At 40.8% G+C, this 17,446-nt stretch overlaps 1 protein-coding gene across 2 annotated transcripts; it reads right to left on the reverse strand.

The window, feature by feature from the left end:
- Positions 1–447: 447 nt before the first annotated feature.
- Positions 448–17,008, reverse strand: IFNAR2 (interferon alpha and beta receptor subunit 2). Of its 2 annotated transcripts, none has more exons than XM_080363718.1 (10): positions 16,690–17,008; positions 15,084–15,415; positions 13,554–13,650; positions 10,940–10,981; positions 10,515–10,635; positions 10,153–10,316; positions 7,796–7,815; positions 6,039–6,201; positions 5,472–5,590; positions 448–1,848 (listed from the first exon to the last, which is right to left on the reverse strand). In XM_080363718.1, exons 3-10 carry the CDS (start codon positions 13,594–13,596, stop codon positions 1,156–1,158), a joined length of 1,365 nt encoding a protein of 454 aa, XP_080219844.1. In that variant the 5' UTR covers positions 13,597–13,650; positions 15,084–15,415; positions 16,690–17,008; the 3' UTR covers positions 448–1,155. The 2 variants fall into 2 exon arrangements, with proteins under 2 accessions (XP_080219844.1, XP_080219843.1); XM_080363717.1 differs by having other exon boundaries at positions 7,652–7,815.
- Positions 17,009–17,446: the final 438 nt, after the last annotated feature.

Raw genomic sequence — 17,446 nt, forward strand, 5'->3', positions numbered from 1 at the left:
AGTCCCACAGCCTTCACTTACATGTGAGCAATTCCCCTGGCTCCTGCCACAGTGGAACAGCAGAGTGTTACTGGGTCAGTGTGCGTCAGCAGCAGTTTCGTCACTAACTCTACAGATGCATAGATCTGCCAATAATCAACTTGTCAAGATCCAAGCTGTCAGGTACTTACACCTACTTAGTTCCTAATAGTAGTACAGCAACAATATATATTCCACCACTTTAGAAATTACTCTCAGCTATCCTGACCAAAAGAATGTCTGGCAGCCATAGCAGCCAGAAGCTGCTTGTGGGCACAAAAGTAGCACCTAAGCAGATGAACACAAGGTGAAAAATATTTGTTTGAGCTATGTGGTACCCAAAAGCCTACCCTTAAAGATTAAATCCTTAGCAGGCTAACTCATGTAGCTTTTCCAAGGCATGTAGCAACCACAGTAAAAATTCAGACAGGGATATAAAAATCTTTTTTTTTTTTCATGAAGCACAAAAGTTAAACTGTATACTGCAGTAACATTTAAATGTCAAAAATATTTTTAAGTGTAGTATTCAGTAATGGTACAAGATTATATAAAAAAATATTAAAAGGTATATTTAATGCTTTCACAGTAAGGAGAACTCCTTCACAAGTTGAGTATTCTCATCTTTGCCCCCATTATTTCACTTGATCAGCTTTCTCTGCACAAATGTAGAAATCGGTTCTCAGATGAATATAGCGATCATCCAGCAAAACAGGTTTCAGAGTAAGCCATCAACAGAGCTAGAGAATAATAAAGAAGCATCCTTTCAAATTTAAAAAGTGGTCTGGTTGAGAGACTCACAACTCCCTGTACTACAAACTAACTTCTCACTTGAGTTACAAAAAATATTTACTTCGGAACAGCTGGAAGGTATTAATTATATGAAACTGCAAAATGAAATAACTACTCTTACTGCTGCATCTGAACAGTCATTTCTGTTTCTCTGTGGATAATCCAACCTGAACGACACCTGGAATGATCACAGAAATATTTGTTAAGAATGAATGTTGCATATTTTCAGTGTTCATATATATACTCACAGAATGTTAAAAAAGAAAAAGACAAGATCTGTATGTGGAATCCAGAAAAAAAGTTGGGCGATACCAATTCATATGTTATAAAAGAGTGGTTCTCACTTATTCATCTTCTTAAATATTCAGTTTTTTGGCCCATGTCTGAATCTGATGAGTCACTTTCATCAGAAGAATGAGAGGAATTTTGCCATTCATGAGAGCTGTTACGACAACATGGTTTCTGCACACTTTCTGTATCATCCAAGAGTTTTTCTTCCAAAGCTTGAGTACATTGCCAGTCAGCTGTATCTTCTTGGGCAGCAAGAAGAGCTGCAGAACTATCCCCATTCTCTTCAGAGGCTCCCAACAGCACAGTTTTTAAGTTAATGGTAAAGCAAGCGCTGTTCCTTTGCCTGGAAGAATAGCTACAATTTACCTCAGAGAGAGGATTAAGTAACTCCCTACTTGTGTCTTTGTCTTCTTCAACATCCGTCTCATGTTCTTCAAAATCTTCTGGCTCAGTGTCTGGATTTTCACTTGCCTGGCTGCTGCTGTGATCAGATGTACTGTTTGTGGAGGACTGCATGAACCCATTTGGCACATCAGAGGAATGAGGTACTCTACTTAAGATATCACGCCTTGTATAGTCATGATTACTTATGGCATCGCTGTCATTGTCATCACTGTCATCTTCATCACCACCACCACCACCACTGGATTCAGTTGCCTTTTTTTTAACCTCTCTGTAAATGATCTCTACAGAGGCTGTTTCTTCAGATTTAGGTGTCCAAGGTGAATAGGCTAACGTCTTGATGAATACCTAAAAGAGCAAAATGAATTAAAAAACAAAAAAAATCAGCCAAATTTGCACACACACAGAAAAATTAATTTTAAAAATATCCCCAGTTATAAGGTTGTTAAACGAATTCTTTCTGTGCCACACTTTTGGCTTTCTCTGCAGAGTTCAGGACATCTAGGATCATTCCTTCTTCTCCATTCCTGTAAATATGGCAGCCTTCACCACAAATCAAGGCACACAGCATTGGACAGCCTCAAAGAAATGACACTAATGTCAAGCAGTGTCTCAAGTATGAAACATTTTCATTCTAATTTTTGAGATATCTTTCTAAGACTAAAAGCTCATTTTACAAGTACATCTTAAACCTGAGGTGAGTCTTGCAACTCTCTCTGAGCTCTTGCAGTTACCATGCAAAAGAGAAACCTGGCATGGATGATCAATTTTGATGTCCTTTAGAAATGTACCATTTGAAGTAATGACATATATGTAACATCTTAAGTCACATTTTTGCAGTTTTACTCTGCACTTTGAAGGACTAGCATTGGAGGAAAAATGTTGACAACAACAAAAATATTAACCTTAACTCGGCAAGGTCATGTTCAGCAATTTTAGGGAGATGAAGGTAGGACAGAAACAGGAGGAAAAAAGTCCTAGAAAAAATTGATACCAATCTGCTCAGCATATTTTTGTAGAAAATAAATATTTATGCTGAAAAAAACCATATAAATAAATGTAAAAGAAGTCAGAGACTGTAAAATAAAAGGAAGCAAGCAGAACTGGATAGAAACAAGTCCCAGGAATGTTATTTTTGCTTGAAATTTAGTGGCAGTTCAGTCTCCTCTCTTTCTCTTAAAATATCAAAAATAGCCAACTCGAGACCAGCCTCCTCAAGCACTAAAACATGACACTTGATCACAGAAAAAGTCAAAGAAAGATTATTTCATTCAAAATAGTGGAACAATTTGAGTGATATATTACCATTACCTTTCTTCCTTCCTTAAGTACTCCTTCTTAAACATGGAGTTTTTTGTCAAACACTATATGTGACTAATGAGAATGGTTTAGCATTTGCAGGTGAGGCAGGTAGTGTTTGCCTTGTGTACATGCCCATCCATGCCCCTACCCCACAGAATCCCAGAATGGTTGGGGTTGGAAGGGACCTCTGTAGATCATCCAGTCCAACCCACCTGCTAAAGCCAATTCAACCAGAGCAGATTGCACAGGAATGTGTCCAGGTGGGTTTTGAATGTCTCCAGAGCAGGAGACTCCACAACCTCTCTGGGCAGCCTGTTCCAGTGCTCTGGCACTCTCACAGTAAAGAAGTTTCTCCTCATGTTTAGGTGGAACCTCCTGTGCTTCAGTCTGTGCCTGTTGCCCCTCATCGTACCATTGGGCACCACTGAAAGGAGTCTGGTCCCATCCTCTTAACACCCACCCTTGAGATATTTAGAAGTGTAAATAAGATTTCCTCCACCTCAGCCAACACTGAGGAAGTTTTCTTCTGGAGCTATATTGTTTCTTTTCCTTTGGTTTTTGTTCTCATCCAACTCCAATATTTGTTTAGATAATGACAGCCTGATCCAGGACTTCATTTCTAAGATACTATGCCAGCTCTGGCAGAGAGAACTTGCATATAAATGCCCTCCTTTCCTAGTAAGTGTTCCACTATCAGACATGCTTTTCACTAATGCCTGTTGATAACAGAATGCAGTAATAAATCATTACTGGGACTGGAGAAGGAAGGCAGACATCAGGTTACCTACAGATGTGATCCTGAACTTGCTAGTAACAGTTATGCAACTGACAACTAGGATTCTTTTCCGTCAGGGACATATCCGCACACAACTGCATCCCAGTCTGTGATACAAGATACATGTGTAACTGGAAGGTTGGGGACCTGGAACGTATATCTGATTTCAATAACAGGATTTTTTTCTTTGACTGAGAAGGTACTGTTGATGTTACAAAGCAGACATGCTTTGAAGACTGTTTCCTCAAAGCAGTATCTCATCTCTACAAAGATCTTTGATGGTCTGTCCTTGTTGAGGAGAATGGAGAGTAAGTTCTTATCTGTTGTGTGTGAGATCATTTCCAACAACCATCCAGATCTTGCTTTACCAGGATGCTGAACTTTTAGCACTTCTCACATGCTGTTTGTGGACAGTAATGATAAAGCATAGCTTTAGGAAAAAAGAAAAGAGTCTTAGAGCACTAACAGTGACTTTGTTTTTCTCCAGATGTGCCAAAATAATTGGGCCATCTTCGGAGGATAATGAGACCAAATCTCCCAACTCTAGGGCATTTTTATGCATCACTACATGAACAATTTGCCCATACCAAACTGGGTCTCAAATCTACCTTTTGTCTTTTAACCTTGCTTTCCTAAGGAAACGTCATAAAGACTTTGAGATTTAAAATATTTGCTTTCAGTTTTAGAATCTCTCAAAATTGGTAATTGGTTTTGTTCTTAGAGAGGAGTACAATGCTGCAGGGTGAAATAATGGAGACAAATTGTGACAGAAATTGCTTTTCTAAGGAGCCATGAGTACACATTGCTCCCAAATGTTTTCAGAGCATCCTTGGTGGAGAACAGGTCTTCTACCCATGCACTTCACTTAAGAACTGCAGCAGTTTTTTTGTGTTGGAGTTATTGCCCTGGCTCAGATAGTAGAATAAATTAATCTGCTGCAAGAAGAATTCACATGTAAGATAATTTTCAAAGGGCAAGGGGTTAATCGTTCTATGCTGGGTGCTCTTCTGTAGGACCTAGCCTGCTTCTGTATACCCTAAAGAGTTTATTTAAAGTTACTTTTTTGGGGGGAGGTGGGGAGAGGGACTCTCCCCTTCACTACTGCTTGCCCCTTCTAACTTCATGCAATCATAGAACAGGCCAGGCTGGAAGGACCTCAAAAGACCATCTGGTCCAGCGTTTCATGGCAGAGGGAGCCTGCCTAGATGAGTTTATCTAGCACCCTGTTCAATCACATCTTGAAAACCTCCGGTGATAGGGACTCTACCACATCCTTGAGGAGATTGTTCCAGTGATTAATTGTTCTCACTGTAAAAAAATTCTCTTATACCAAGATGAAACCTCTCATGGTACAACTTCTACCCATTGCTCTTTGTCTTGAGAACCTCTGTCCTCTTTGTAGCTGCCCTTGAAATACTAGATGAGTACTGTAATGAGATATGTCCTGAGCCCTCTATTCTCTGGGAGAAAAGACCTAACTTCTTCAGTCTTTCCTCACAGGGCAGGTTCTCCAGGCCTCTGCTCATCTTCATTGCCCTCCTCTGGACCCTCTCTAGTCTGTCTGCATCTTTCCTGTGCTGTGGGCATCAGAACTGGGGACAACACTCCAGGTGCAGCCTGATAAGAACTGAGTAGGGTAGAATGATCACATCTCTATCTCTGTTAGTAATTTGTCACAGAAGTAGCAAGAAATGGTTTTGAAAAAGACCGAATACTTGTCCTGCAGAATGGACAAGATTCAGCAGTCTGTAGACTGTCTTTGACATAGGTAAACTGCAAATTAAAACATTATATGTAGTTATATAACTTGTACCTAATGCACAGGATTAGAAATTTCAGATGGCAAACTACTTCCTCCCAACCAGGAAAGTTAAATATGTGAATTATTACGTACCAAGGTATGTGGAAGTGATGTTTTTAGAAGAATATAACCTCCTGCATGCATATACTTCAGGGCAGCAGCTACCATCAGTGAAAAACATACAGCACCTGCAATTGTAAGTATACTATAACCTGCAAGTGAAAGAAAAAACAAAACAAATAAAACATAGATGAATGAAGTTTCCAATGACCACATTTCTTATTTCACATTCAGAACAGCTATTTACAATCACAGAATAATTTTGGTTAGACCTCTCTGGAGGTAATCTAGTCACAGTCAAAACAAGACCAAATCTCATATTAGATTCAGGAACTATAAAAGAAGTTACACCATCTTTGATAACTACTTTTACAGTTAGTGGAGGTTTGCATGGTTCACAGGATTAACAATAGATTTGTAGCCCCAAAGTGGATGGGTTTTTATATTTCACTTCTAACTCCCCACAGTCTTATCACTCAGAAGGTACTTTCTCTCTTACTATTCTTAGGATTAATTGATTTGTTAATCTTCCTATGTAAAAAGAAAACACTTGCACATAATCAAGCCAGACAATCCATTCCTGCATCACAGCACAGTTACCTTGTTGAGCTACAGAGCCTGCAGTTACACATTTCCAGTCTGATGTGATGAAATGTTTGTTTAAAGATGCAGTGACCGTAACAGACACACAGTAATTTCTACTTGGATACAATTCTCCAATGATAGTATTAAAAACTTCTTTAGTGGCAATCTCAAGTGGGCCCTGTCATGAAAGACAATGTTTTAAAGTTAGCTATTGGCCTAAAAAAAGATCTCCAGCAAATGATAAATCATTATGGCTATTTCCAAGAAATGCAGTAGCATGTGAAACTGCAAAAACTGACACAGTAACTCAGCGGTTTAGCTAGACAACTGCTTCATCTCTAGTTCTAGCTGATATCAAGATGCCTACCTGATGCTGGTTTGTGAAATATTGTATTATCAAAGAGAAATTGCTTTCTGTCTTCAACACTTGGTTACTCTATGTCCCCTTGAAATAGCTTTACATAGATTCTACAGATTTGAAACTGCAAGTAATATTCTGATTTGGAAATCAGGAGGAAAATATCCATGACAGGCAAGTTGTGGTCCTTCTTCTGTGACTCATGACAGAATGAGTTAGATTAAATTCCCAACAGGTACCTCTCTGACCTGCTGTTCATAACTTCCAGTACAGGTAGCCCATGCTCTAATTAGGCAACTCATTCCAGTGCTTTGCCAGCCCACATATCAATGTCTCTCTCAATGTTTAACCTAAAGTCTGCACAACTGCCAATTTCCCTTCACTGTTTATCATCACAGTGAATAGTTTATTTCCTCCTTTTCTGTAGTAGATGTTTACATACTCAGAGCCCCTGGCCTCTAACTGTGCTTTGCTTGCTTACACTAAGTGGTCTCCTATTATTCCAGCATTTCCTCACAGGTCACATGTCAGTCCTCAGTGTTCCTTTTTGAATCCAGCTGTGGTCCAAGCCTTTTCTGGACTCCAGACTGGTGTGGGGTAGGTAGGCTTTACAAGTATGCAAATACATGATTTTTTAAATTTCTCAGCAACATGTAAGTCATGTTTAGCTTATAATACTATAGAACGGTTTCATCCTTCCTGACAAAACTGCTGTCTACGTAGCTGTTACCACTACCTATTACACAGGCAATTATTCTTAAGTGTTATGTCTTGCATTGGTCCTTATTGGATTATCTCCTATTATTTTAAGATTATTTCTCAATTTTGTGAAGATCATTTTAAGTTTTAATCACTCTTATCTACCTATTTCAGCATAAAAAAAAAAAAATTAAATAGCACCAGACCCAGCATAGGTTGTCTCAGAAACTAACTGGATACATTTTTCCAGTTTGACAGAAAAACACTGAACTGCTTTCTGAACACGTTTCCTATTAGCTGTGCATACACCTGCCAGTAGTTTTTGCTCAACTGTCGTTCTCTTGTTTTCCCAGAGAATAATCACTCAAGCCAGTACCCTGCACTTTAGTATTCCTCTTCTAGGTCTGCTACTCTGCAGTAAAAGGAAGCTAAGATTATGCTGGCCATTCTCTTTGTTTTCTTTGAAGTATCTTCTATTCACATATTTGTTTCCATGAATCTGCTAACCTGAGCCTTTTTATGCTTTCTGAATTTCTTCCCTAAAGCAGAAATAAAACAAAAAGTTCTCTACCTTATGCTCTCCATCAAGACTTTTCAGTGTTATATTATAATAAAGCTCATTATATATAGGAATTAAAGACAACAGCTTTCCATTTTGAGGGGTTGGAAGCTTTATGGTGACATTTATACACTTTAGACAGGAACTGATATTTACTTCTGGTGGTCCCAGGTGTGCTATTGAAAAAAAAAAAAAAAAAGAGAGAGAAAAAGAAAATTATGGAAAAAAATTGCAGTATGTATTACTATTCAGTATCAGTTCTATTTTGGTGACAGATATATAGCTAACTAAATAGATTCCAGAGTATGTCACTCTTGTAAACCCACAAGGCCTTACAACATTTAAGTTCCACAGTCGAACAATCTTTTCCCACATGACTAGATTTCAAAAACAGAAAGCAGTGGAGGAGAGGGAAGAAGCAGAAAGGTGACAGAGGCTTTGGCTTCAGCTCCATCAAGATGTAAGCTTTTTATCTATTTGAGAGGAAAGCTGAGGTTAATGGATAGGAAAAGCTGATTACTTTCTTGCTCGTTATTATCTTCTAGTCACTCTCTAGAAGGAATCTTTGTAGAAGATCATGAAGACTCTGGTGTGTAGCCCTGCACACATTCATACTGTTTGCAAGGAAGGCTGTAGGTCTAAACTTGACAGCTGAGCTCCTAAGACCAAAAACTGTACTGACAGTAGACAGAGCACCTAAAGAAACATAGTTACACTTCTGTGAGACTTCCACTGAGTATAAAGTAATCTCTCAAGTTCAGGTCCTTGGAACACTGATGTGTTTGAAGAGCCATGCACGTTAAATGTGTCCTCTCTCCAAAACTGCACATCCATCAAGATCAGAGGAACTTCACTGGTGAATCAAGCCCAAGATGTTCCTTCCTCCAACACAGGAAGGAAGTAGGAATGTTGGAAAATTATGTGTGATAACATCTCCAGGCTTAACAGCCCCAGTTCCTTCAGCTGCCCCTCATCAGACTTGTTCTCTAGACCCCTCACCAGCTTCCTTGCCCTCCTCTGAACTCTCTCCAGCACCTCAATGTCTTCCTTGCAGTGAGGGGCCCAAAACTGAACACAAGATTTGAGATGCAGCCTCACCAGTGCCAAGTACAGGGTGACGATCACTTCACTAGTCCTGCTAGACACAATAATAGTTCAGATACAAGTAACTAGTATGTGGCTCAGTTTTGGATTTGGGTTGGAAACAGTGTTGATAACACAGGGATGTTTTAGTTACCACTGAGCAGTGCTCATGCAGAGTCAAGGCCTTTTCTGCTTCTCACAGCACCCATCAGGGAGTGGGCTGGGGGTGCACAAGAAGCTGGGAGGGGACACAGCTGGGACAGGTGACCCCACTGACCAAAGGGATATTCCACACCATATGATGTGATGTTCAGCATATAAAGTTGGGGAAGAAGAAGGAAGGGGGGATGTTCAGAGTGATAGTGTTTGCCTTTCTGAGTCACCATGACGTGTGATGGAGCCCTACTGTCCTGGAGGTGGCTGAACACCTGCCTGTCAATGGTTAGTGGTGAATGAATCCCTTGTTTTGCTTTGCTTGTGAGTGCAGCTTTTTCTTTACCTTTTAAATAGTCTTCATCTCAACCCATGAGGTTTTTGACTTTCACTCTTCTGTTTCTCTTCCCCATCCCACTAGCGGGGGAGTGAGTGAGCAGCTGTGGGGGGCTTAGTTGATAGTTGGGGTTAAATCATGACATGGTCAATGCACCTTCTGTTCCTTCTCTTCATTAAACTAACTGCTGAAAGACTGCAAGCCTCCACCACAGAGGATGTTCTCAAATCTCTGTGGCTATTCTCTCCATTCCATCCAATTTTTCATCATTTATGAGCCTCTAAGTGGACAGAGCAGCAGCTACTTCTGTGCTGAATTCAGGGGTAAAATGACCTATTTTTCCTCTATGGTCCTCCAATTGTTCCTCTGTCTGTTACTTCAAAACTGAATACTAAACACAACTAAGGGTGAAGCCACCTCTGGTGTTAAAATATGCCACAGCTAGTAAGAATCTTCTTTCAGAAAGGAAAGGGAAAAGAGCAGGCTGATGAACAAACACGTAAATCTCTTCCTCTACCTAGTGCAGACACGGCATTTCTTAAACTTTTAACACTGGCTACTTGAAGACAAAAAACAATGTTGATTTTTTTTAAGTTACATATCCTATGCACTTAGAGAATTTTACTTTGTGCTCGTCAATGCTTGACACAATGCTATTTCCTATATATATATATATATCTATATATGGCATTTCAAAACCAGAGCCTTGTCCACTCAGCAGAACTACTGTAGCCACTAATTTTAGAAAGCTCGCTATATATTGTGTGTCTTGTAACTGATATGTGATAGATTATATACAAATTCATATTATCTCAGATAAAGGAATAAGCTACCAACCAAGCTAGTCTGAAGTGTCTTACTGTAAAGCTAGCAGAATATCTTCTATACATCAGCTATGAATAAAAACTACTAAACGAACAAATGCAGACACAGAACTTACTGCTGATAAGAGGCATAAAACGAAGTACAGAAGAATTGAATACTTCAGTTCCTATGAAGCTCTGAACAAATGCAGAATACTCAGTGCGAATGTCTTCAAAATCTTCTGTCAGATTACAGGAGAGCTGTGTAATATTTGAACATTGTTTAGCAGTCTTCCAGATCCTGTAAACCAAAACAAGTTAAAGAAAGATCAAAATAATCTGTCTGGATTCTCTGATACAAGAAAGTATTGCGGGGGGGTGGGGAGAGGTGGCATTTTTGAGTGGAATAACAGGCAAATAAACAAGAAAACTCCAGTTTTAGTATTTTGAGTTGACAAATGTTAAAAGCAAAATTTGTATCTTATTTTATAAGACTTGCCCGTTGCCAGTATACAGCACACGATAGTACGTTGGCACAGTTGGATCACTATTTGCCTGCCAGGACAAAATGTGCTGAAAATTGCGAGATTCCATTTGTGGGTTGCGAGGTGGACCACTTTCTAGAAAGGGAAAGAAAACAAACAGACACAACCCACCAATATGAATGGCAAAAAAAAGTGAGATTGCAACAATTCTAACCAATAAGCCCAATTAGAGCAGCCCAATATTTGCCCCAAAATAAAGCAACCACAGAACAGAGTTCAGCAAAATAGAAATGGCAATGCAAAGGACTGTTCTCCTGTATTATACTTATATTAAGTTATTTCTCTGAAAAGCATAAAGTTTTAAATTGATGCTTAGTGAGAATATGCAAATTTTTTGGAACTGTATTAGGAAAAGCATTTGAAAGACAAAATCTCTTACCAGGCAAGCTCCAACAAGCCGTAGACAGAATGCTGACATACACTGGAAAATTAAACCATGCATTAATGCATTTGTATGTCTACAATATGTGATTATTTGCTCACTATTGGCAATATTGATTTGTAACAGTTAGAGACAACACTCAGCATTCCCTCAGTGGAACTGTTTCTTTCCTTCACACGTTCTTCCTACTACTTTCCTCCACTGTCCCCTCATTCCCCAAAGTATATTCCTTCCCCAGATGTCCCCTTCCAACATCTGTTACTTATTCAAGGCTCCTAGGAGCTAGTTCTTTGATAACTACACTGTGGTTCAGGCTTATGCTGATCACCGCTAGATGAGGTTCAAACTTCCTGTTGTCATTTTAAAGGCATTTCGTGACATATCCTCTTATTGATGGGATGCCAGCTCCCATACTCAGCTGGCCAAAGAAGTTATTGATGTAAGTTCAAACATGCATGCTTTTGCTCACGTTTTAGATGAACTCCCTGGAAATATCTGCAAATTGCTTCATTATTTTCCCTAAAACTCTTCTCCATGAACCCTCTTTTGCCTTGACACCTAAACCTTCTACCTCAAAATATGTCAATACACAAAACACCACTGGCCTGATACCTCTGTTGAACTGTTAATACTTCCTTAACATGTTATTTTATTCTTCTCATCTCACTTAGAACAGTAACTTCTGTAGCATGAGGAATATCTTTGAGTTTACTTTTGAACAGCAACTAACACAGTAGCACTCTGGTCCACAACTGAGGTTGTCAAGTGACATACTATAAAAAATAACATTGCAGAACTTCTTGATGTGTCAACAAGATGTGCCACAGTAAGAATGGCTGTGAAAAAAGAAATATGGGACACACCTTATAAAAAATTAAAACAATATTTATGGAGATCTACAAATAATGGATAGGAAGGACTATCAGAGAGTGGCTGAGGTTGGAAGGGACATCTGGAGGTCAACCGGTCTAACTCCCACCAATGTGAAACACGGTAACAGAATACATGTTCCTGGTAAATTAGAGGGGATTCACAACAGTAGTAGGTCAGTGGGAACTTTCACGTCCCAGACACAATGGGACAATTTCCTAATGCAGTTATGATCCTTGTCTACTGTTGTAGAGAGCACTGGAAGAGCAAAGGAGAAAATTTCCTACTCAAATTACTTAAATAAAGAGATATCTGCACAGAATCTTTTTGGCTGCAGAGAAGTGCCTTAAAAAGTTGCCCTTTCATTAGCAGTGGGCACACACGGAAGCACACACAAATACACTTAGGCACCTAAATTTGTTGAAATAATCTGAGATGGATACTTCACCATGTACTTCTTAAAGAACTGTCTCTTTGGACATCTGTCTTACAAATGTTAAACTATGCACCTAGCATCCCTTCTGAAATTAGATGCAAAGAGATTAAGTGGCTCACTTGAGTTGCACATGCAGCAAACTTATATTTCCACAAGACAAAAAACTCATCTCTCTCAAGCTGCATTTTGCAATTAAAACCACAGACATCCTCTCTCTTGCATGTCTTCCTTTTGCAGTTGTTCTTCTGTGTTACTACTAAATAATAAACATCCCCTTCGAGAATTGCAGTTAAAAGTAGAAAAACTAATTTCCTGCCATATAGTAACAGACCACCTACCTGGAAAAAAACATCCAGTGGCATGAATAACAAAGCAATACTTCAGCAGTTATTATTCCTTATCTGGACAAAAGCTCAGATTTGTAACCAATTGTGACAGGAATTCTCCTCTCAACAGGCACACAGCCTTTAGCACATTAAAATATTCCCATTATAGAAACAGATAGTGTCAGTGCACAGACTGCAGTAATGACACACTTTCCTTGGAGTCCCTTTGGATTCAGAGATACAAACAGTCTTTTGCCATTCTCTCTTATGCCAGCCACTTCACATATGCCAGCTGTCTTGCTGATTTCCTTTTGACATAAATCTTTTTCTACTCTGCCCATATTTGTGATTTTTAAATGCCTTTCCCCTATCAAAATCAAAGTCTGTTCATCTGCCTCAGAACTCTGTTTCAACAAAGATGTTTAGCAAAGATAGTTGGGAGAACTGCAAAACTTCATAGGTAATACTTCAATGTAAGAGACAAAGACAAGAAAAAAATCTTAGAGCAAATAACTGGGAAACCTAAGACTGGTGAAATAAAGATGGTCTGAAAACTCAACAGGGAATCTTCTTTACCATCTTATCCCTTTTACAGAATGAAATGATCCTATCAAAACAGCTTCCCACTACAACTACAGCTCAGCCAACAAACTGTGTGTGTTGTGCCAGCTAATCCAGAAACTAAGGAGTCCTGAAAAAAAGTATAAGAAGAAATTAAAAACAACACATCCAACTAAGAGTTAACTGGACATTTCCAGAGGGACAATGCAGTAAGTTCTTTCTTTCCTATAGAAAAATCAGAGTTTACGTATAGAATGGAGTATGTAAAATAGAACACATTAGATTATTGATTCTGCAAATTATTCCAGGGAGATCTCTATAATAAGATGACAGTATATTACTTCACTAACTCAGAAGTAGCGTTAGAGAAAATTAGCAGTACTACTCATCTTACAATATAAAGGTACAAGCAACTCACCGATTCGATAAAAATGCATTGGTCCATCCATCAGTGTTTCCATAGTGATTAAGAAATGTAACCTACTGATTGCAAAATAAACATTTTGCTTCTGTACCTGCAAATACATTAAAAACAATCCCATTCAGCAAATCACCTTTGTAAATTACTTGCAAATAAAATGAGGTCTATGTACAAAGTATTATTTTAATCTCTTCAGTGTTTTGGGGGAGGCACTGGTACTGAAACAGTTATTGCCAGGGGTGATGAGGGACAAGGATCCTCAGATTAGGCAGGCAATTTTATGACTATAGCACTTTCCTTTTTTCACATGGGAAGAGCTCTTATGTCAAATAAATACAGGAAGCACTGTATGATGAATTGCATTAATTTTGCATGAAGACATCATCTGAAAATTCTATGCTACAATGAAAACAAACATTTTTTGGTTTTATATGAAATACTGCAAGAACTCATCACTGTTGTAAAAAATGTTTCCAGAAAGCAGCCAGATCAAGAGGGAGCTCATAAAAAAAAAAAGCTAATTATAAGGAAGTTATGAAGTTTATGTTACAATTTTTTAATACATAAAATCTATTAAAATATTCTCTCTCCTTGAAGTTATTATTTTACTCTGTTTTCCACACAGCATTAATATTCACAGGATCTGGTTTTAAATTACAGGCAAAGGATAAAAGAACAACTGTGAATCTACAGATGGCTGGGCAAGGGTATAGCTGTTTCCAAATAATCTTCTCCTTGGGTTTAACACAAATAAATTGGGTTTTAAATTATTTTAAAAGACAACTTAAATTGCTTTCTCTGCTAAACAAAATAGCTTTACATTTAAAATCATGACAAATCATACAATGGGCAAACAACACAGTATGTTACGATCCTATGAATTTAAAAAAAACCCTTAACTGAGATGTCAACCTTCCTCTGCTCAAAGTTTTAGCATGACTATAGGAAGTCACGGGATAAATGTTGAGAACCTTTACTGGTGCAACTGATAATCATAATTGCACAGGCAAAGAAAATGTTACTTTCATTTCTGTTTGGTTCATTTTATTAATTCATTCAAGCCTGAGGAATATTTAGGAGACACAATAGAACAGGCTTCCTCTTTTCAATCACAATTATACGTTACAGATAAGATTTTCCAGTCACAAAATCTTTATCACTGCTATCAGCAAACCGGAAAGCTATTAACTCACCTGTATCTATCAATTCCATTTAGTTTTTGCACTAGTGAATGTGACAGAAGCTTCCAGATTACACAAGTAGGAAAAAAAAATAATGTTTCTACTTGTTACCAGCTTTGTTCAGAAGTCACTCAGAAACCTAAAGCCAAACAATGTTACTTTCACACGTTACACCTGCAAGATCTGATTTCTCAGGCTCTTCAAAATTTTCTCTTAAGGGGAAAACTCTGAGCATATGAATTCGCTTAGCAAAATATCTCCTTTATGTCTTAATCCTGGCAATTTATCACAAGACATGTTCAAAGCACACCATATACAGCATTATGCAATAGATGTATTTGCGTACCTTCGATGCTTGCTGTATGTGCTGTCATGAATAACAACTATCCCGCTCTTCGAATCCGAAGTGATCCATGTGTTGCTCTGTGTACTGAACAATACACGTATCTCACATGATGCATATTCAAAGCCAAGTTATGTGTTTAGCACCTTAGAATATGGAAGAAAAATGTGACGAGACAGGTTTATCTCCAACTTTGCACAGCTGTCTAAATCCGGATGTCCTCTGCAGGTCTACCAATGCCAGTGAAATTCCAGAGGAAATTCCAGGGGAAAAGCATTTCTGTCAAAACTCCGATTAGCTTTTGATAGTCTTCCTCTTCAGAACCTCAGCAATCCCTGGAGAGAAGCCATGGAAATACTAGTGAGTTCAGACCCTCCTCACCTCATAAGCCTTGGTTCACAACTTCCCTGGGACCTGCCTGAAGCCCCCAGCACTTTAAAATCTAGCTTCACACTTCCAAGTCATCTTCACTGGCAACTCATTTTTAACCAAAGTTCAGGCTGAGTCACTTTGTATTTGCTTCCAATCAGAAAAAAAGCAGGCTTCGAAGTTCTGAAAGTCACTGGCTTGTATTTCACAGAAGTGCCACATCAGTACACAAAACACACTATTCTTTGAAACAAACAGGTGGCATAATTATTTATAGAAATCTACTTACCTGAATATTGAAAGAAAGACACCACTTTCAGGCAGAGATGTCAGCAGAAGTATGTTCAAGAACTACACAGGTAATACAATGCACAGATTGATGTTTGTACAGAATCCATGTGCGTTAGGGAATCGCACTGTGCGTTGTAATGTTATGCCCGCACTCTATTCCTGGCTTTGCCGGGCAACTTTGTATAAGTCACTTCTAAGAACATCGGAATCACTTAACCTTAAAAATCCATTACCCAGGGGCAGGTTTTCAATCCACTGCCAGTGGTGCCGCCGGTGAGCTGGACGTGCCTCTGGAGAAACCACTGCGGGACATGCAACACTCAAACCTACGGGCTCCTCGGCCGCCCTGTGCCCTCCAGCACGGCGCGGGGGGGCCGACGGCACAGCATTTGCGACAAGCAGCTCTGTCAGAGTCTGCGGTTGTGTATTTTTAGCTTACAGATTTCTGGTCTTGAGTTACAAGATTACCTGCGTCCGAACCAGCTCCAACGCACCTCACAGACTACCGCTGGGGATGACTTCGCATTCAGCAACAGCGCCGAAGAAGCCACTCGAATAACCGGCTGTTTTTTACGCGCGGTCCATCAGGTATTAACGCCAAAACGTGCCGCGGGATCACGGCTTCCAGCCAAGAGCGGCCTCCACAGCTCGCCCACCGAAGCGCGGACACGGACCCGCCGCCTTTCCAGGAGACCCCGGCGCCGCCGACCGCGGCTCGGGCAGCCGGGCCTGCCGTCCGCAGACACCTCACCTCGCCGCTGGAGCACAGCGGGGAACACAGCGCGGCCCGGCGCGCCCTGCAGCCGTCGGAGGCCGCCCCAGCCCTCGCTCCGGCCGCTCTCACGGAGCAGCCCCGACACCCGCACCACAGACGCCCCCCCCCCCCCGCCACACGGGCGACAAGCCGCTAATGGAAAGCGGGGGGATGCCGCCGCCATCCCAGCCGTACCTCGCAGCAGACGCCATCCATTCAGCTCCGCTCGGCGCCGGCTCCCCATGGCTCCCCGGCAAGGCCGAGGGAGAGGTGGCGGGTGGGGGCGCCGAACGGGAAACGGCGGAGGAGGGGGCGGCTCGCCCCGCCCTCGCCGCCCGGCCGGGGAACGGGTGATTTCCGTCCGCCGAGGGCCGGTGTCCGGCGGGTCCCGGCGTCAGGGCAGCGCTTCACTCGGAGCGGGGAGCGCGTCCCGCCGGAGGCTGCCCCGCCGGAGCACAACTGCCCCCCGCGCACTGACGGGACGCGCTTCCTGCCCTTCTTTCACTTTCCGTGAGCTGCCTCGCCACGCCCCCGCCCCGCCCCCGCTCAGTCTCTGCTCACAGAGTCACAAAGTGGTTTGGGTCGGAAGTGACCTCTGGAGATCATCCAGTCCAGCGCAATGATGCTTGTTATGAAGGGAAGTCTCGGCAGAAAGCTGCGAAAGCGCTTGCTGACCCCCTGCCTCCTTTGTGGAGCGCGGTGCTGCTCCCCGTGTTTCACAAAAATATTTGCATTAATGGGCACCTCAATGGATGAGGTGGTATCATGGTTTAACCCCCGCTACACAGCCACTCGCTGACTCCCCCGGTGGGATGGCAGAGGGAATTGGAAGAGTAAAAGTGAGAAAATTCGTGGGTTGAGACCAAGACAGTTTCATAGGTAAAGAAAAAGACACGCGCACACAAGCAAAACAAGGAATTCGTGCACATTGTCAGGCAGGTGTTCAGCCATC

This window comes from Nesoenas mayeri, assembly GCF_963082525.1.
Source record: "Nesoenas mayeri genome assembly, chromosome: 1".
Lineage (NCBI taxonomy): Eukaryota > Metazoa > Chordata > Aves > Columbiformes > Columbidae > Nesoenas > Nesoenas mayeri.

Excerpts from the sequence above, each read along its gene's own strand:
- IFNAR2 (XM_080363717.1), bottom strand. The coding sequence starts at position 13,596 with ATGGAAACACTGATGGATGGACCAATGCATTTTTATCGAATCG. Across the intron at positions 6,202-7,651 it reads GTCTTGATGGAGAGCATAAG|GGCCCACTTGAGATTGCCAC; the intron begins GTAGAGAACTTT and ends CTTTCATGACAG. Across the intron at positions 1,849-5,471 it reads CATCACTTCCACATACCTTG|GTATTCATCAAGACGTTAGC; the intron begins GTACGTAATAAT and ends TTGCTCTTTTAG.